Source organism: Lissotriton vulgaris, chromosome 2_2, assembly GCF_964263255.1.
Source record: "Lissotriton vulgaris chromosome 2_2, aLisVul1.2, whole genome shotgun sequence".
Taxonomy (NCBI): Eukaryota; Metazoa; Chordata; class Amphibia; order Caudata; family Salamandridae; genus Lissotriton; species Lissotriton vulgaris.
In genome coordinates this window covers 144,553,364-144,572,218 of record NC_141688.1, presented here as the reverse complement: position 1 = coordinate 144,572,218, position 18,855 = coordinate 144,553,364, and the positions used below count along the sequence as shown (strand labels likewise).

At 48.1% G+C, this 18,855-nt stretch overlaps 1 protein-coding gene across 1 annotated transcript in view; it reads right to left on the bottom strand.

Annotated features, from left to right (window-relative positions):
- The window catches only part of KIF18A (kinesin family member 18A), a 312,020-nt gene that overhangs the window by 59,384 nt on the left and 233,781 nt on the right, over nt 1-18,855 (bottom strand). The window contains exon 15 of the mRNA XM_086959474.1: nt 8,576-8,828. Coding sequence (XP_086815600.1) covers nt 8,576-8,828 — 253 coding nt within the window. The remainder of the gene's footprint in view (nt 1-8,575; nt 8,829-18,855) is intronic.

Below are 18,855 nucleotides of genomic sequence, written 5' to 3'. Positions count from 1 at the left end.
AGTCATGCACACACGAGCAATGTGGCGCATGACTGAACCATTACGACATGCGCACAGTAAGGGTAAAATACTATTCACTTTCTTAGTACTCTTCAATTTCATTGAAATTTAAACTTGTTTTTGGCAATCAGAGAATACTCTGTTAATCCCACCAATAATTCTCATAGTGATCAACAGTATGATCGCCAATATTGTATAACAAAAAGGTGAATTCATGGAATAGTCATTCTGATGAAATGAGTGAGGGACTTTATCCGTGATAAAATTCATGATTTTTTCATTTATATGGCGGCCATCTGAGCACTCCTCATATTCATGACATCTTAAGGAGGAGGCACAAGTTATAGTTCACTACGGTAACTATAACTATTGGATTTCAGTTTTTTACGTTCAAACCTTTGTGTCCCAGAAAAATGTACCTAATTATAACGTTACTTTAACCTTTGTTTTTACAGAGAAAAAACGGCACCTCGCCCCAAGCTGTAAATGTCCCCAGGGACACCATTCTCTGGAGACACTTATTTAAATAAAGTGGAAGGGGGCCATATATTGCCCCTGTCCCTGATCCTGGGGACCATATCGCCCAGGGCTATTTCTAAAAATAATGGGGAGGTGGCCGCACAGCCCCCCTTCAAGAGCCTTTATTGGTCCCAGGAACCCAATACCCAGGGCCTTGAACACAAAGGTGGGTACCCTGGTGCCCACCCATGGCACCCATCATATAGTTTGCAGTCGGAGCAGGCACTGGTTCCACCCGGAGGGAGCAGCTACTAATTTTGCTCCCTCCGGGCAGGAGCAATCTCTTGGTCAGGTTCCATTCCTGCTTCAGTTTGGGCAGGAAAACAGAGCAAACGTCTGCTCCCAGCGGGCAGGAGCATTTTCAAAGCTCACAACCGCTAAGAGCAGTCTTTGAGTTTGCTCCCACGTGGCATGAGAAGCCTCTTACTTGGGCAGTTACAGATAAATCCAAGAAGTATACAGAGAATCTGTGGGCCAGCGGGTGCAGTTTAACCACATTGCTGCTGTGGTTATTTTTCCCCTGTGCTGGATAGTGGAATTCGTCATCAGCACAGCTCAACTGTGCAACATGACGAGCTGAGCTCGTCATGAGCATGGCAGGGGTTAAGGCCCTCACTTTAGCACATAGAACCCTGCATGACTCAGGACCCTCCTATATTAGGAAACGGGTGGCCTTTCACACCCCTCACCGATCCCTACGATCTGCTTCCCACGGCTTGATGGCCATTCCCAGTTTCCGCCGCTCTAGGATGAGGGGTCATTCACTTACGGTCAAGGTAGCCACTCTTTGGAACAGTCTTCCTGTTTTTCTGCGCCACACCCAGGACTTTTACCGATTTAAGAAACTTCTCAAAAGTCAACTTTTTAATCAGGTTATTTAATTATTCTCCCCCCGTTAGTCTGCAGTTCAATTCACGCAAGGACACTCATGAGTAATTGAGCGCGCTACAAGTCACTTATAACATAACATCTTGTGATAGGAGGTTACATTTCTCTTGCTCTGTTGGGTGAAAGGTGGACATAACAGGATTCATCCACTATGCCTTGCAACAGTAGTCTGTTGGTCAATCAACAGAGAAAAATATGGAATATTACGTTGGTCTTTGTCTCAGCCCTGTAGAATAATGGGAAGGATCCAAAACTGCAACCTGCTCTGTGGCTTGGAAAATCAGAGTCAGAGGTAGAAACATATCTTTTTGTCATAAATAATTTTGCATTTCTAAATAATAGACTTGTGGATTGCCCACAGTAATGGTAAATTAAATATTTAAAGAAAATCCGTTCAACTGATTTTACAGTTGGATCAAAGGTTTCTCATTATCCTTCCATACTCTAGAGACAACCTAAATACAACTGTGTTGAGTCTTTTGCCATTTAGGAAAAATGTCAAAACATGGCACTCTACTCCAAGTTTGATTTTCTTCTTTTGGGGCAGTTATTACTTAGCCCTTTTTAGGTCGAGGTAATATCCTGTCTAACGAAGGCAGACCGGAAATCCGAGAATTATTGTTTCTTAGTGTGGCAGCTTAAACCCGCCTCCCTCCTCGTCTCTCCTCCATTGGCTGGCTTCCTAAACGGAGGCCAGCCATTGGAGGAAAGAGCTGTCACTCCGATTTAGCCCCGTCTCTTTCGGATTCGGGGGCGTACGTTTTGCTGTTCTTTAGCTCGTGACGTCGTCCGTCACTCAGGACAGCAAAACACGCCACCGGATCCGAAATTTTTTGGAGCTTTGGGCCGCCATTTTTTTTTAATCGTCTGCTGGTGAGAATCGTCATTTCTCGTAGCGCTTTCCATTCATCGCGGCTGCCCACGCCGCACTTGTGCCAATTCTCGTGCCACCCCGCCTTGCAGCGCAAGAAGAGAGGGAGAGAGGAGCCGGCGTCCGTGCCCGACGGTGGGCGGGGCCGGCTGGGACAAAGAAGAGCCTCGTGGGCTCCTTTTCCGCTTCCCCCAGGCGGGAGGAAGCGGTTCTCCAGCTCGCGGGCAGCGCTGTGCAGCTCCGGTCTCAGGAGCGGACCAGACCAGAGATCAGCACCAGCGGGGGCTCTCCTGTGTAAAAAGAGCCCCGCTCCCCGCCTGCAGCTTACCTGGCGCGTGACGGACCGGGCTGCGCAGGAGACCTCCGTCAGCCCCACACCGGGAAGAGTGGTGCATCCAAACTCTGCAACTCACCCTGAGGAGCGCCGTCCATCTGCCATCTGCCCTCCGCCCCACCCCCTGCTCTTCCTCCGGTGATCGAGCTCTCTTTCCCCCTGCTGATGTCTCCGGCCCTGGAGCTGCCCCCGGCCCTGAGGTAAGAGTTTGTTTTATTTAATTGTTGTGAAGTTTTATAAATTACTGGCTGTCTTTTCTTGGATAATTCTGAGCCCTGTAGGTGAGTGAGAGACTTGGTTATTGTGTATATAGGGGCAGCTAGAATCCAGTCAGCAGCACCTTGAGGCCCTGGTCCGATCAGTCGATGATGTATTTTGATTGACTATAACACAAGCCATCAGGGGAATGTGATGGATTTTCAGACAATGTGAGAATAGGGTAGCCCCCTTTCACAGACAAAAATACCATTACGAGATAGATCTTTGAGAACAGGAAAAATACCAAACATATTGCTGTAATCAGCCCAGTTTTCACGTTTTTCTCTACAAAACAAATCAATTTCAGTGCACATGTTCCAACATGTTTTTCATAGCAAACTGAGTCTGCGGAATCCCCGGGCGTTTTGAAGTATCACACTTTATGTAGTGCCAGTTTTGTAATCCGACCCTAAATATGGGTTCAAGCAGGATTTCTGGTTGCCCTAAAGAGTGTAGTAGGGAGCAGGATTTCTGGTGGCCCTAAAGAGTGTAGTAGGGAGCAGGATTTCTGGTTGCCCTAAAGAGTAGTAGGGAACACACACTCGGGTCTCACTCCCTGGTCGTATTGATGTATTTAAGCATTACAAAGTGTTCTTGTACAACTTTGCTGCCTCACTCGTGTCTGTGATTGCCCAACAATTCAGACAAATCCTCACCTTCAGCATCAACCCCCGCCTCCCAATTTATGTTAACCAGTGAAAAATATTCACTACCTCAATCACTCTCTATCTCACTACCTCACTCTTTCTTATCTCACTAACTCACTTTCACTCTCTATCACTATTTCTCTCTATCTCACTACATCACATCACTCTATGCTTATATCTCACTACCTCACAACATCCCTCTCCCTCACTACCTCACTCTTTCACTACCTCATTCTCTCTCTATTTCAATACCTCACTCTATCTCACTACCTCACTCTCTCTCTGCTAATGCAATAGGTATCACACATGCAAAAAAAAGCCAATGCCAATAGAAATGACAATGCCATTTATTTAGGGATACAAAAAAGATAAAAAAATAATGAGCAATACCAATAGCTCTACCTATAATATTGCCGAGACCATTTCATTGCAGGTTTAGCACCTTGACGACTTTCGGCGTCACTTTATTTCTTTGCTACTTTTTAAGGTGTGTTCCCATTCTAATCAAGGATTATACATCTTTGTCTAGACAGCGGACCCCCTTCAAATTCATTAACTCCTAGATGATATTCACTTGGAAACTGGACATAATTACTCAAGGTAACACTGGCTCTGCAACAAGAAATAATTATACAAACTAAACTATGTGTAGCAGTTGAAACTCAATAGCACTGACTGAAAAAATGGTGAGGCAATGGCGCAAAAAGGCAAAACTCCTGAACCGGACATCTTTTCCTCTCGGTTCCCCGAACAATCTAAGCAATCTAACCCATGTAATAAATGGCCTCAGCATTACTCAAGAGGTGACTCAGTCCATGTCAGGAGTCACTGTGTTCCTGATTCTTACTTAAGTCTAACAAAGACCCCTCAGTACAGAGAACCTAGAGGCTGGTTTTCCTGTTTGATTAAGGTTTTGAAGCTTTCATGAACGGTACTGTCATGAGATTGGTCCGGTTAATGTCCAAATCGGTTCCGATAGATAAAGCGGATTGTTAGTAGATTACAAGGTGAAACAATAAAAACCAAGTATTCTAGTTGATTGACGGTAACAGAGATCGTACTGTCATTACTAGATGCTGAAGAGGCATTCAAAAGTGTAGACTGGGCAGTCACAGTGACTACCATGTTTGGGACAAGGTTTGACAACCATTTCATGAAATGGGTGTTAAAGAGCTACGCACCCCTCTGTAGCTCTGGTCAGGGATGATAAAAATGTGTCATTATAGGCAGAGGTGGCGAACGATATGCCTGCATCACTACGTTTTAGAAGTGAGACTAGGAGAGAACTCGCACACAGCAGATGTCCTTAGGTTCCAGAAGCATTACCTGTGTTTTACCGTGACTTAGTTTTAGGCCAGCTCGTAACTAATGGATCATCTTTGTGAAGCTTGAGGCATGTTTGGTGATTGATTCATACACTATATGATAGATTGGGGAAGGGAAGATAGCGATAAAGCTTGACCTCTCATACACCAAAGGCTCTAAAATAAGACTATTATGGCAGGTCCGATATGATCAAAAGAATAATATATTTTCAGTTATCTATACTAATATAATAAAGAGAGCCCAAACCTTTGAGGCGAGTAATCTCAGGAACCACAGCACCAATCACAACACCCAATACAGCATTGGAAAGGACAGTTGCAGCAGATGGACATAGGCTATACAGCTGCCCACCATATACATTAGAAATGTAACAGAACATTACAGGCAAAGTAGACCCTTGTGGCAGTGGGCGGGGCGCGGCATGACGACAAAAAAAAAAGTGTTCCTTAAACGTGTGCGTTGTGCTGGGGGCGTGAACAAGGCTAATGGGCGCAGAAACTGCAGTTGCGCAGCACCAATGGGTGTGGCCAATGGGCGCGTCAAACTACAACAATCGCGTGGCACATCCCAAAAAAAAAAACTTGCCATGGGGGCGTGTGGAAAACAAACATGTGCGTTGGGCTGGGGGCGTGGCCAAGGCCAATGGGCGCAGCAGTTGCCGAGGCTTAGGCGGGGGCAGACGGGACTGATCGTGCCTGCGGGGACAATAACTGCACAGTATCCTGCGCGCTGTCAGACAGTCAACTCTCTACATAAAGGACCGTGCGCCTGCGGGGACACTAACTGCAGCGTCTCCTACGAGCTGTCACACACTCAACTCTCTGCATAAACAAATTGGCACTAGGCGCACAACATCAACGAGGGCTGGAGCCGGGCTCAGGCGGCAGATGACGCAAGTAAGCGCGCCTGCTGGGACACTAACTTTTGAACTAACTGCACTTTTCCACACGCGCAGCGCCTCCAGCGCGCGCTGTCTCCCACTCAACTCTCTGCATCAACGACTTTACAACACAAGCACAACATCAAACAAAACTGGAGCCGGGCCTCAAGTGGGGGATGACGCGATTCAGCATGCCTGCGGGGACACGAAATTTACAACTGAATGCACTTTCACACACGCTTACTTACGGAAGTGGAGTATATAAACACTAGAGACATCTGCTAATACTTCTTACTCCGAGGTACACACAGTATCTGCACACACATGCCTAACTATTGTGACACTACATGCTAAAAATTTTGGCTACCGCGAGATTTTAAAATAAATTTCCCTTGCCTATTACACACATTCTATTTCATACCCGGACAACGTCAGGAAGGGCTGCTAGTATTCAATATTCGTAATATTGGGTATTGTCTGTGAAGGTTTAATAAAAAAAGTACAGAAATCTAAAATGTGACTCTTCCTCTGGTCTGCAGGATTAGACCGGTTTCACAGTAGGGCATTTGCAGGTCACATCTTGAACAGGCCCACCAGAAAGAGCATCTATACTGGAGCGGTAGTCCTCGCACTCGCTTGCCAGAAGTGCTCTGAATTGCAGACTGACTAGATAGATGTACAAGTAAAAGATCCCTGACAAGACAATCATAGCACATTACCCTACTTGTGTTCTCCAACCTAATTTCAACGAGGTCGAGATCTTCACTGAAAGCAAGAAGGCAATCTGTAGGAAATGTCCAGTTTAAGGGGTTTATGTTTGTTTGTTGCAAGTGGGCATAAAAGTAAGTTATGTTAGTTCAAGCTTTGCGGTTGCAAACTATCTGTGCCTTCTCTTTTTGTGACATTGCAATGACTTCGGAAACTGTGATCTTTTCTCAGTTGCCTATTACCACGGTGGGATGAAGTTTATATACATCTCCTGAGGCCCCAGTATTTGTGCGGGGAGTATTGTTTTTAAAAAGCATAACACCTTCAACCTAGGGCTGTTGCATAGTTGTGATTGAACTGGAACTTAAAATTAAGTGAACTGTGCTTGAATGCAAAATGAGTTAATTCCATGTCAACGAAGAGGTAAGGAGCCGAGACGGGAAGGACGTGGACCGTCTCGGCTCCCGGCCAGCGCGCTGCTCCGGCCTGGAGCCCAGCGTCCTTGGGAGGCCCCCTGCGACGTACACGCTCCATAATTGTGGCGGAGGGTGTGGGGCACCTGCAGGGCTACCCAGATCGCTGCTTGCTGCCGGTGGAGCGGCGATTGCTGAGTGCTCCTGATCCCCGCCGAGGACCCAACATGGCGGCCGCCCGTTGCCAGCTCGGGCTGTAGAGCAGCGGGGAGGAGGAGCGGAGACCGGGGACGAGTCGGACGGGCGCTGTGCACCCGAACCGTGTGTGGGGCGCCTGCCGCAGGTCCGCGGTGAACCTTGCTTGTCTGAGAAGCTCACTCGGCTGAACCTGTCCCTCGCTACATCGGACCCTCGGAGGCTGGAGGTGAGAGGGAGGGAGGGTGGAGTCGCTGCCCTGGGAAACATCGGAGTGGAGTCCCTAGTCGAGCAGCGAGACGAGAGGGAAACACACAGCGCCGTCGGGTGTGACGGAAGGGGCTGCGGCACAAGGGCTCAGAGCACCCTGCAGGCAAGAGCGGTGATTCCTCCTCTGCTCGGGTGACCCCCTGCGTCCCCCCCCCACCGGCTGCCACCGGGACCCTGGGAACAGGTCTCCGGTGCCTACAGTTCACGATTGCCCCCCGCCCCACATCAGAGGATTCCCACAGCCTTGAGGGCAGTGGAGGGGCTCGGGGACGCTGTTTGATGCACCAGGAAACCGCGGAGATTCGGGGGCGGCAGTGGACGAGGCCCCCCCCCCCCACCCCCCCCACTAACTAACTGACGGGCTGCTACACAAAAAAGGTCATACATCTGGAACTGAGCACTAACGGACGGGCTGCTACACAAAAAAGATACTTCTCTTGACCAACGCTTGTACTTTGACACAACCCTTTGTTCAAAATGGCGGGGTGCTAAAATGAAAGGCAATAAATCACCGCCTGTGCCTTCAGATGCCCACGAGGCCCCTGCAAGATAAGACTCCCTCACAGCAACTCAGGAACTGGGCTAGCTTGAAAACGAAACTGCCCTCCCTGCTCACAAAGCCACAATAATAAAAAGAGGACTACTGTCTCTTCTCCTCATATGGGGCGGCCATCTTTGCCTAGTCTCTCTCTCGGGTGGATAGCCGGGGTTTACACTAATGTGTTTACACCATTTTCTGGATAGAATGTCTACCTTCTTATATGGCAATACTATATCTCTAGTTGTATTATGTTCACTAGGAACTCCGTCATGACTTCAAACAAAGTAGTTGTAAAGGGACAGCTGAAATTCCAGGAGCCTAGTCCCGACAGGTCGACGATTTCGAAGGGCTGGAAGAGGTCCCCCACTACACGGTGGAGGAGGGCACTGGACATTCCAGGAGCCTAGTCCCGACAGCTCGACGACTTCGGAGGGCTTGAAGTGGTCCCCCGCTACACGGCGGAGGAGGGCACTGGACATCGAATGCTGTCTTATTTAAAGCGCTTTGATAACCTATTCGGTTCAAGTTATTGAAATGTGCAACGTAACTGATTCTATGTAAACTGCTGTGTTAACATGTAACGAAACTTGTGCTATGTAAAGCGCTCTGATAACCTAATCGGTTCAAGTTTGCGCTATAGAAAACTCTAAAAATAAAAATAAAATAAACGTGTGGTAATGTCACAACTCATTTCCAGATGAAAGCCCTGTGTTGGTTTTACTCACTTTGGTGCCGTCTGTAAACGGTGATCTGAAAATGTAAATGTTGCATTCATTGCATCTGGAGTGTATACAATAGGGATAAGATCTTTAGTAAGAGAATCTTCAAGTGTGTGGCTTTGAGGTTGGTTTTCTTCCTCCTGCTCATCTCTCACAATGGGAGAGCCAATTAATTTCCGCCTTATCCGCTTCTGGGGTGGGGAGACAGACTCAATAGCTCCAATGTTGACATTTTCCTTTATTTCTTCAAATACTGCACCTATTTTAACAAATAAATGGTTAATAAAAATGTTAGTAAGGAATTAAAATGTCACAGGATTCTTTTTTTCTGAGATATTGTTTAGATACTCAAACAAGTAGCCCTTTGTAGATGGACACAGAAGAAACAGTTAAAAAAATTATATGCACAATGCATCAAAACTAGCTGTACACAAATCCAACATTTTACACATTTCCGAAGCCCCCATAACACAAGTAAGACTTGGTATACCATAGAAAATGTAGTAGGTTCAATGAGGCCGAATATTTTTCCAGAAGACAAATATATGTACGTGCTTTGGGCCCTTCCTATATAATGCACCAGACCATAGGGCAGTTTTCTCCCCACCACGTGTATCAAACTGCCCTATTAGGCCCATTTTAACCTGGTACAAGGAAGGATGCAAAGTTTTAGCTTTCTTTAGAGTAAACCAAAGGGTAAGGTGAGAGTGTTTTTTATTTTCTTTTGAAAGTGTGCTCGAGTCACATTCTTGCCACTTAATCACCACATACGTGCCCTACGTAACAATCCAGTTGAAAACATCGGACCCATAAAGGTAATACATGAGTGCCTAGCACCTGCCATGCCTTTTTTGCTTCTCTTTCATGCAGACCCTTGCAGAGCAGGTCGACAGAACACAGTGGTAGAGTGTGGACCTCTGTATGAAAAACAAGTAAACAAACTTTAGTTTTCTCAAACTTGCACCCAATAAGATTTGCGAAGCTAAATCTAGGTCTTAGCAATCAGGCCTCTAATACCTCAATAACCCAGGCACTCCAGGTGAACTCTAGAGAAGCTGTACCCAAGTCACAACTATTACCTATTTTGCAGCGATAGTCCTATAATGAAACAGTATAGAGTGCAACAATGTAAGTAATTTAGGCTTTATCCCGGTCATACATCATGGAGTGCCAAATAGCAGTGAACTAGTGCAGAGGTTCATTTCTTCTTTTATGCCGAATCGCTGCAGATTCTAAGAGTGCGGCTGAATGGAGCATTAAGTAAACATGTAATCAATACAAGGAGGAACATGAACTTGCAGCCTCCTTCGAAGGTAGATGACTCTGACGCCACTGTAAACAAACTACTGGTGTATTACACCTGCTATAAAAACACGGAGGTGATGTGATTGGGGATACATGTACATACATTTGTATACACCCAATTCAAAACCAAGATGAAAATTCGTGTCAAAAGTCTCTCATCTCCTCCCTTGATTATACATCCCTATTTTCGATATCCCCATTTGTTTTACCATTAGATGCTGTTTAGTCTAATCTATCTGCTCCAATAAAACAGAGGTTACAAATCAATTGATCACAAAACCGTACAAGCAATTAAATTCCTTTTGTGGCTTACTTGCACTGCACACCCAAATAATAATTCATCATTATGTATGGCTCCTCTGATATAATATTTTCTTCCTCTTCAAGCAGGAAATACCCACAAATCTCAACTAAGCCAGAACCTCAGTTATTCAGTCTATAATGCAGACATGTTTTCCAGCTAGCTTTGGGTGTTGAAGTATTGAACAAGTTATTAACCTTTGATAACGATGTATCTGTAAGAGACATATTAGTTATAGATTCCTTACCTTAGATTTACCCCCAGGCGTCAGGCAGGATCTGGATCATCTTTCTAAAGGCATACCCCTGCGCTTCCTTCGGTGACTTTGGTGTCGCCGGAATGACATTGCGGTGCCTAGTTAGAAGCCGCCACTGCGCGTGGACGTCAGTTCTGACACAACTTTCCATGCCAGAAGCGCAGATCCATGAAAGACACTGACCACTGGTGAGCCACACTAGGGCCCTATAAGGGTGTCCCTAATCCTAGAAGGCAGTTCGCAGCGTGGAGTGGATGGGTGGTGCAGTAAGAAATCTATAACTAAAATATGTCTCTTACAGATACATCATTACCGAAGGTAAGTAACTTGTTCATCTGAAAGAGACTATTAGTTATAGATTCCTTACCTTAGAATAGATACCCCGGAGGAGGGTCTGCGAACTAAGTTCACACCTGAAAGTCCTGGAGGACAGAACGTGCAAAGTAGCTGTCCCTCCACACTTGACTATCCAGGCAGTAATGTCTGGTAAACGTGTGTATAGAAGCCCAACGTGGCCGCCTGGCAGATATTGATAAGTGGAACTCCCCGCGACAAAGCAGTGGTTGCTGCTGTAGCTCTAGTGGAAGGAGCGCGCAAGCCCCACTGGAGGTTCCTTTTTAGCCAAAGCGTAACACATCTTGATACAAAGAGCTACCTATCGAGAGATAGTACGCTTTTGCACAGTCAGACATTTTTTGACACCCACATAGCCAACAAAGAGTTGAGCGTCCCCCGGGACTCCTTTGTGCGGCCAAGGTGGGAAGATAATGCACGTTTTAGATCCAGACTGTAGAGTCTCTCCTCCTCTTTAGAAGGGAGTGTAGGCGGGAAAAGGGTGGGAAGGGTAATAGTCTGCCCGATCTGAAAGGGAAAGACTACTTTAGACAAGAAAGAGGATCTCTTTCGGAGCACCATTTTTGTCCGGATGGTCTGAAAGTAAAGGAGGCTTAAAAGAAAGGGCCTGAAGTTCACTCACTCTACGAGCAGAGGTGATGGCAAAGAGAAAAGCAGTCTTCAGGGTGAGAAGCCTGAGAGGACAGTTGTGAAGAGGCTCGAAGGGAGCGCACATAAGATAAGTCAAGACAAGGTTCACGCCCCACTGAGGCAATATGAAAGGAGATGGAGGAAAGAAGTGAATATCGCCTTTAAAGAAGCGACTTACAATAGGGTACTTGAACAAAGAGGGCTATCTGGCAGCCGAAGAAAAGCAGAAATGGCTGCCAGGTAGCCTTTAAGTGTGCCCAGAGCAGGGCTCTGCTGGGCCAAAGAAAGAAGGAACAAAAGAGGGGCAGAAAGGGGATCCACAGCCTTTGCTGTGCACCATGCCACAAACTTGTTCCATCGACAGAAGTATACCGTCTTAGTGGAGGAATGTAAGGCTGCCTAGATGACATTACAGACTTCGGGAGGAAGGTCAAAAGCTGTCAACTGTCGTCGCTCAATCTCTATGCAAGAAAGTGGAGGCTGGACAGATTCGGGTGGAGGACCATCCCCTGCTGCTGCGACAGAAGATCAACCTGAAGGGGCAGTAGAGCTTGGGGCAGAAGTGGTACAGGAGGAAGTGGCGTACAGGAGGCAGCAGCTCCACTCACTACAAAAAGCTTCACCGAGCGAGTGCTGCCTTGGAAACTCCAACGCGCAGAAGTGCTGGAATTGCACGTTCTCTTTGGTGGCGAACAGTTCGAACCAAGGCTCACCCCACAGCTGAAAGAGACCTTGCACCACCTCTGAGTGAAGATGAGATTCCTATTCTACCAGGCACCGATGGCTGAGTTAGTCTGCCCTGGCATTAAGAGAACCTGCAGGGTGTTGAACCACTAGGGTAATGCCCTGAAGCTCCAGCCATGTCCAAAGGCAAAGAGCCTCTTGACAATGGGCCCACGACCCCACCCCGCCTTGTTTGTTGCAGTACTACATGGCAGTGGTGTTGTCTGAACATACGCACTGCCTTTCCCTTGAGGGAGGGAAGGAATGCCTTCAGTGCCAAGCGAATCGCCCGGAGCTCCAATAGGTTGATATGGTGACCAGAGTTCTCTGATCCCTGCCTTCCCCAGGTGGCCTCCAATCCCAGGAGTGAAGCATCGGTCACCACCGTGTGGTCTGGTTGGGGAAGAAAGAGGGTTCTGCCTCGGACCCAACCCTGGTTCGTTAACCACCACTGCAGTTGTTGCGTAGTCACCTCAGAGATCTGGACAAAGTCAGAAAGATTCCCCTGATGCTGCACCCACTGGAACTTCAGGGCCCACTGCAGAACCTGCATATGCCATCTGGCATGATCTACCAGCTGGATGCAGGAGGCCATGGCACCCAGCAGCCTCAGTCATGCTCACCGAAATCTGGGATAGAAGCTGAAACATCAGAATCATTGCCCGAATATCTCACACTCGCTGCTCGGGAGGATAAGCCTAAAACTGCACTGTGTCCAGAACAGCTCCAATGAAAGGGAGCGACAGAGGGAGGCAGGTGTGACTTCGGCACGTTGATAGTGAACCCCAGTGAATGCAGGCGGTCCTCCCTAGTCTGGAGGTGGGAGACGACAGCCTGGGGCAAGCCCGCCTTCAACGGCCAGTTGTCGAGATAGAAGAAGACTGGAACGCCCATTCTGTGCACATGAGCTGCGACCACCATCACTTTTGTGAACACCCGAGGGGCCACTGGTATGGCCAAAGGGGAGCACAGTGAGCTATAAATGCCCATGGCCTACCGTGAAAAGTAGTTTATGCCTGTGGACTGCCAGGACTGGGATGTGATAATAAGAGTCCTGCAAGTCCAACACTACCATCCTTTCTATAGGGTCGAGGGCAAACAGGACCCGAGCCAAGGCTAGCATTTTGAACTTCCCCTTCAGGAACAAGCAATAGAGGGTCCTGAGGTCTAAGATAGGAGGCAGGCCCTTGTCCTATTTGGGCACCATAAAGTAGCAGGAATAGCAACCACGACCACATCCGGCGCAGGTACCTTCTCGATAGCTCCCTTGGCCAAGACAGCTGAAACTTCCTGGCAGAGAAGCACCAAATGATCCTCGGTTATGCGATCGAGAGATGGTGGCATGGAGGGAGGGGCGTTCTTGAAGGGGAGTGAGTAGCCCCTTCGGACTATCTGCAAAACCCACCTGTCCGACATGATGGATTGCCAATAGGGGAGGTGATGGCGAATTCTGCCATCCACTGGCCGCTGATGGCCCTGAAAGGTCAGACTAGGAGGGCTTGGAGGCTGCTGCAGGGGGTGGAAAGGGTGGACTGGCACACCTGCTTGTTCCCAGACCCACGTTGCAGGGTCCCACATCCACGGCCAAGCACAGGCTGGGTAGCTTGCATGGGCCGGTGGCAGGACTGGGTCAGACGTGGTGGGGTGCCCCTTACCTAGCCACGAAAGGGACGAAAGGCAGACTGTGGGGGACGGGAGGACGCAGTGAGGCCTAAGGATCTGGCTGTAGCCTGAGAATCCTTAAAACGCTTGAGCACAGGGTCCGCCTTGTCACCAAAAAGGCGGCGGCCATTGAAGGGCATGTCCAGCAAAGTTACCTGAACATCCCCCAAAAAACAGATGTTCTCAGCCAGGCGTAGGCCGAAGGGCTATCAACGTGGCAATCGTTCTGCCCAGAGAGTCAGCTGTGTCCAGTCCACATCAGATTGTGCATTTTGCTGCAACTCTCCCATACGCCACTACCCAGAAGAGAATGGCACGGGCCTCCTCCGGACACTGAGGCAGCACCTGCGCAACGTATCCCAGACTGTATGTGTATCACAACCAAGATGCATGCGGTATTCACTGACTACAGCGCCAAGCTGGAGGAAGAGACCATGCGCTTCCCAAGATGATCCAGCTTCTTGGATTCCCTATTCAGGAGTGCGGAAGTGTAGGAAAGTGGGTTTCTGTTGCAGTAACCTCCCTACTTTTTGCCACACTACTGATGTACTTTTTCTTGGTGTGCCCCGGGTCCCTGCCAATCAGGTTCCCAGGGCCTGTGTTCTTTCCCCAAAACTAACCCAATAGGCATCTCTGGCCACAGGTCAGCCCCTGGTTAATGGTACCACAGGTACCCAGGGCACTGTGACCAGGAAAGGCCTCTAAGGGCTGCAGTACTTATTGTGCCACCCTTAGAGGCCCTGTACCTTTACATACACACACACTGCCTTTGCAGGCCAGCGTGTTTTGGTGCAGAACAAAGTAAAGAGTCGACATGGCTTACATCCTTGTGTGCCATGCCTACAACCCACTGCCCTGGCATAGATCAGTCACCCCTCTAGCTGGGTGCCCTATGCCAGTGGTGAGGGTACAGGTGCAGAGCCCTGTACCCCTACAGTGTCTAAGTCCATTCTTAGACATTGTAAGTGCAGTGCTACATTAAGAGTATACGTCTCTAAGAAATAGTTTATTTTATTTTTTATTTTCTATTCAGTTCAAGTAGTACACTGAACAATAATGGCACAACATACAACCCTTCAAGCTCCGACTCCTTTTAGTAAAAGGTGTCTACCCAAACACGACATTATAAAAACCTCGGGATACAGTGAGTCCAAAATGTTGAAGAGGGATAACTAGAGCATAGTATACGGTAATTTCATGCTAATACCATAGACCAGATTTGTTCCTTAACAACTACAATATTACAATTGGCGAGAAGGTTCAAGCTAAGGAGCAGAACACTTGGAAATTAAGTAGCAGATTGCAATATTCTTCCGCCCGAAAGTAATCCATGTACAAGTAATTAGTTATCCAAGCAGCTTCTAAAACAAAACAGACTAAAAGTCATTCAACAATAGGCATTATTTAAAAACCACGGGACACATCGAGAAATTCCGCTATAAAATATCTTGAAATAAAGAAAAATGATCCTATTTCCCCAAAAGTATTAGGGCTTGGTGTTTTATGAGGTGCAAGAATAAGCAAGCCCACTTGCAATTACAGTCTCAGTCTAGGGAAAAAACAGAAAACCATTTTACTACATCTGACCCCACCCGAGTCCACGAAGGACAATGGGTACTTTCATTATAGGATCATGAAAGAGGACTGGACCTTGAGTTCTCAGGGTATGCGGACAAGAGTAAGCAGACATTAATGACTGAATATCTGTAGCACAAAAAGAAGTTGTACTCTTACTATAAAAGCCATATATCTCTAGGAGAGGAGCTTATAAAAAATAATCATAAACCTGTTACAATGAAGCTGCACAATGCACATAGGCGATTTTCCTAACTTGTGCAAGCCGCCAGTTTCTAATTTCCAGGTCTCAGCGCTTCACAGGGACACTGTACTAAGCGGACTCTGCCATAATCAACAGTAATGAAACAGATTCCTCCCAAAGTCTCCTGACACTTTAATGTTATACACAATTAACCATCAAATGCCTAAAAAGATAAGCAAACGGAGCCAGGTCAAGAGTCAGAAAAATAATACGTAAACTTATGAGGAGGCAATAACGTAGGTCCATCGATCAAACCTCGTCAGGTGGCGCACACGAACCCAGTAAATAGTGCCTTGTGCGCTGACCTGGTGCGCGCCTTTCCTGCCCGACTCCCCAGACTCGCATTACTTTATTAAACTATACTGAATGCATTCTTCGATTTTAACGAGGGAAACACTATAGGGCCACCAATTAGCTCCCCAGAAATGACTTCTTAAAATAAAAACACTGGTGCAGCATTCCCACCGGGCCCCCGGCTGTCCCGGACCCACCGTGAGTAAGTGAAGCCTCGACACTCATGAATGAAACGACGACGAATGAGGTGCCAAGAACTGAAGTCTAGTGCCTGCGGGTTGACAAGTGAAATCCATCCAATTACTCTGGAACTGAAATATTGCATTTTAAAGGGAAAATAATGACCACTGCAAAACAGGTGGCCGCTGTATTTCAATTCGATTACAAAACACAGCTTCCTTCCCAGCATCTTGAACAGATCACACAAATAAGAATCACCTTACCAAAGGCCACACTGTTCGAACAATCCTTCCCACGTGTTGTCAAAACTCTACGTTCTCCTAATTCTGTATTATACACAATAACGTTTTAAGATTGTCGAATCACGGGGCATCCTCAGGTTAAAAGGGATTTGTACACACGCGCTGTTCTAATATGGGCCATTTAGATGAAGGATACATCACCAATAGGACGCTGAATGTTTCCGCCAAGGCTGGTGGTGACGCAGGGGCACTCTGCGCCCTAATGCAAGCCAGGAGCATGCCAGCCCTCGCCTTCAGATGGGCAGCACAAGACCACCTTCACTGGAGCGACCTCTGGGAGTGGGCGCCCATGGCACTGCCCCGCTGCCCTAACAGCATCTATGGCCTTCTCTGCTGACATACACCACAAGTCCGGGCGCCGAGCAGTTTATACATCACCAAAACGGCCTTGGTCGACCATAACACAAGCGTGCTATGCCTTTTTGAAGGACACGTTTAGATCCGTCAACATGAAAACATTTTTTATTCAAACAAAAACGATCTCGTCTAGGTTCGCATGCATTGTACGATGTTGCCTTCTAGGAGTTGTCATGGAAGCAGGCCCGGCTCTAGGAATTTTTATTTGGGTGGGCCAAGGGTGCTTTTGGGTGGGCCACTGCCGGCCCAATTTGTCGCTTCTGGAGGTAGCCTACAAGCCATAGATTACATCATATCTACTTGCAAACAGTCACCAAGATACAAGGATTGCTTCTGTGTGTGTACAGAGCATGTGGGGAGTTATTTCTTGGAGCCCCACCATAACCTCTTTCTCTGTAGATACCTTTACTACCATCCTCTAGTAGTGCACTCAATCTATCTGTAGCCCCCTCCCTCATGACCTCCTCCTCAGACTCCCTCACTACCACCCTCCACCAGTGCCCCTCATCTCTCTGTATCTCCCACCCTCCCCCAATGACCTCCTCCTCTGAATCCCTCACTGCTACCCTCCAACAGTGCCCTTCATCTCTCCAAAGCCCCTCCCCCTCATGACTTCGTCCTCGAATCTCCTCAGTACCACCCTCCAACTGCACCCTCCTCTCTCCAAAGGCCCTCCTCCTAATGACCTCCTCCTTGGATTCCCTCATTGCCACCCTCCACCAGTGTCCCTCATCGCCCCATAGCCTCTCCCTCTATTGACTTCTTCCTTGGATTCCCTCATTGCCACCCTCCAACAGTGAGTGACCCTCATCGCCCCATAGCCCCTCCCCCTCAGGACCTCCTCCTCGCATGCCCTCACTGTCAGCCTTCAACAGTGCCTCTCACAATCTCTCCATAGCCCCCCCTCATGACCTCCTCCTTAGTCTCCCTCTTTACCACCCTCCACCAGTGCCCCTCATCTCTCTATCTCCCACCCTCCCCCATGACCTCCTTCTTAGATTGACTAATTGCCACCCTCCACTAGTGCCTCTCATCGCTCCATAGTCTCCCCCCCTCATCACCTCCTCCTCAGACTCCCTCACTACCACCCTCCAACAGTTCACTTCATCTCTCCGTAGCCCCCCCCCATGACCTACTCCTTGGATTCCCTCACTGCCACCCTCCACCAGTGTCCCTCATCGCTCCATAGCCTCTCCCCTTCTTGACCTCCTCCTCGGATTCCCTAATTGCCACCCTCCCCCAGTGCCCCTCATCGCTCCATAGCCTCTCCCCTTTTTGACCGCCTCCTCGGATTCCCTAATTGCCACCCTCCCCCAGTGCCCCTCATCGCTCCATAGTCTCCCCCCCTCATCACCTCCTCCTCAGACTCCCTCACTACCACCCTCCAACAGTTCACTTCATCTCTCCGTAGCCCCCCCCATGACATACTCCTTGGATTCCCTCACTGCCACCCTCCACCAGTGTCCCTCATAGCTCCAAAGCCTCTCCCCCTCATCACCTCCTCCTCAGACTCCCTCACTACCACCCTCCAACAGTTCACTTCATCTCTCCGTAGCCCCCCCCATGACATACTCCTTGGATTCCCTCACTGCCACCCTTCACCAGTGCCCCTCATAGCTCCATAGCCTCCGCTCCTATTGACCTCCTCTTCGGATTCCCTAATTGCCACCCTCCACCAGTGCCCCTCATCGCTCCATAGCCTCTCCCCCTCATCACCTCCTCCTCAGACTTCCTCACTACCACCCTCCAACAGAGCACTTCATCTTTCCGTAGCCCCCCATGACCTCCTCCTCGGATTCCCTAATTGTCACCCTCCAACTGTGTCCTTCATCTCTCTGTAGCCCCTCTCTCATGTTCGATTTCATTTGTTGTATAGCGCTACGTATAGTGTAGGGTGTCACAGTACTTACATCATGCAGAGACAATGAATCATACAAGTATGTAAATCAATCTATAGGGAATGTCACATAAGCCAATGAGGATTACAAGGTGTAGGTATCACATGTGATCCATACTGGTGGGCAGCATGTTTTAAGAAGATTTGGTCAGGAGAAGCACAAACACAGGACTTAAAGCATACCCCAGTGGTTGCGGAGATGGCTT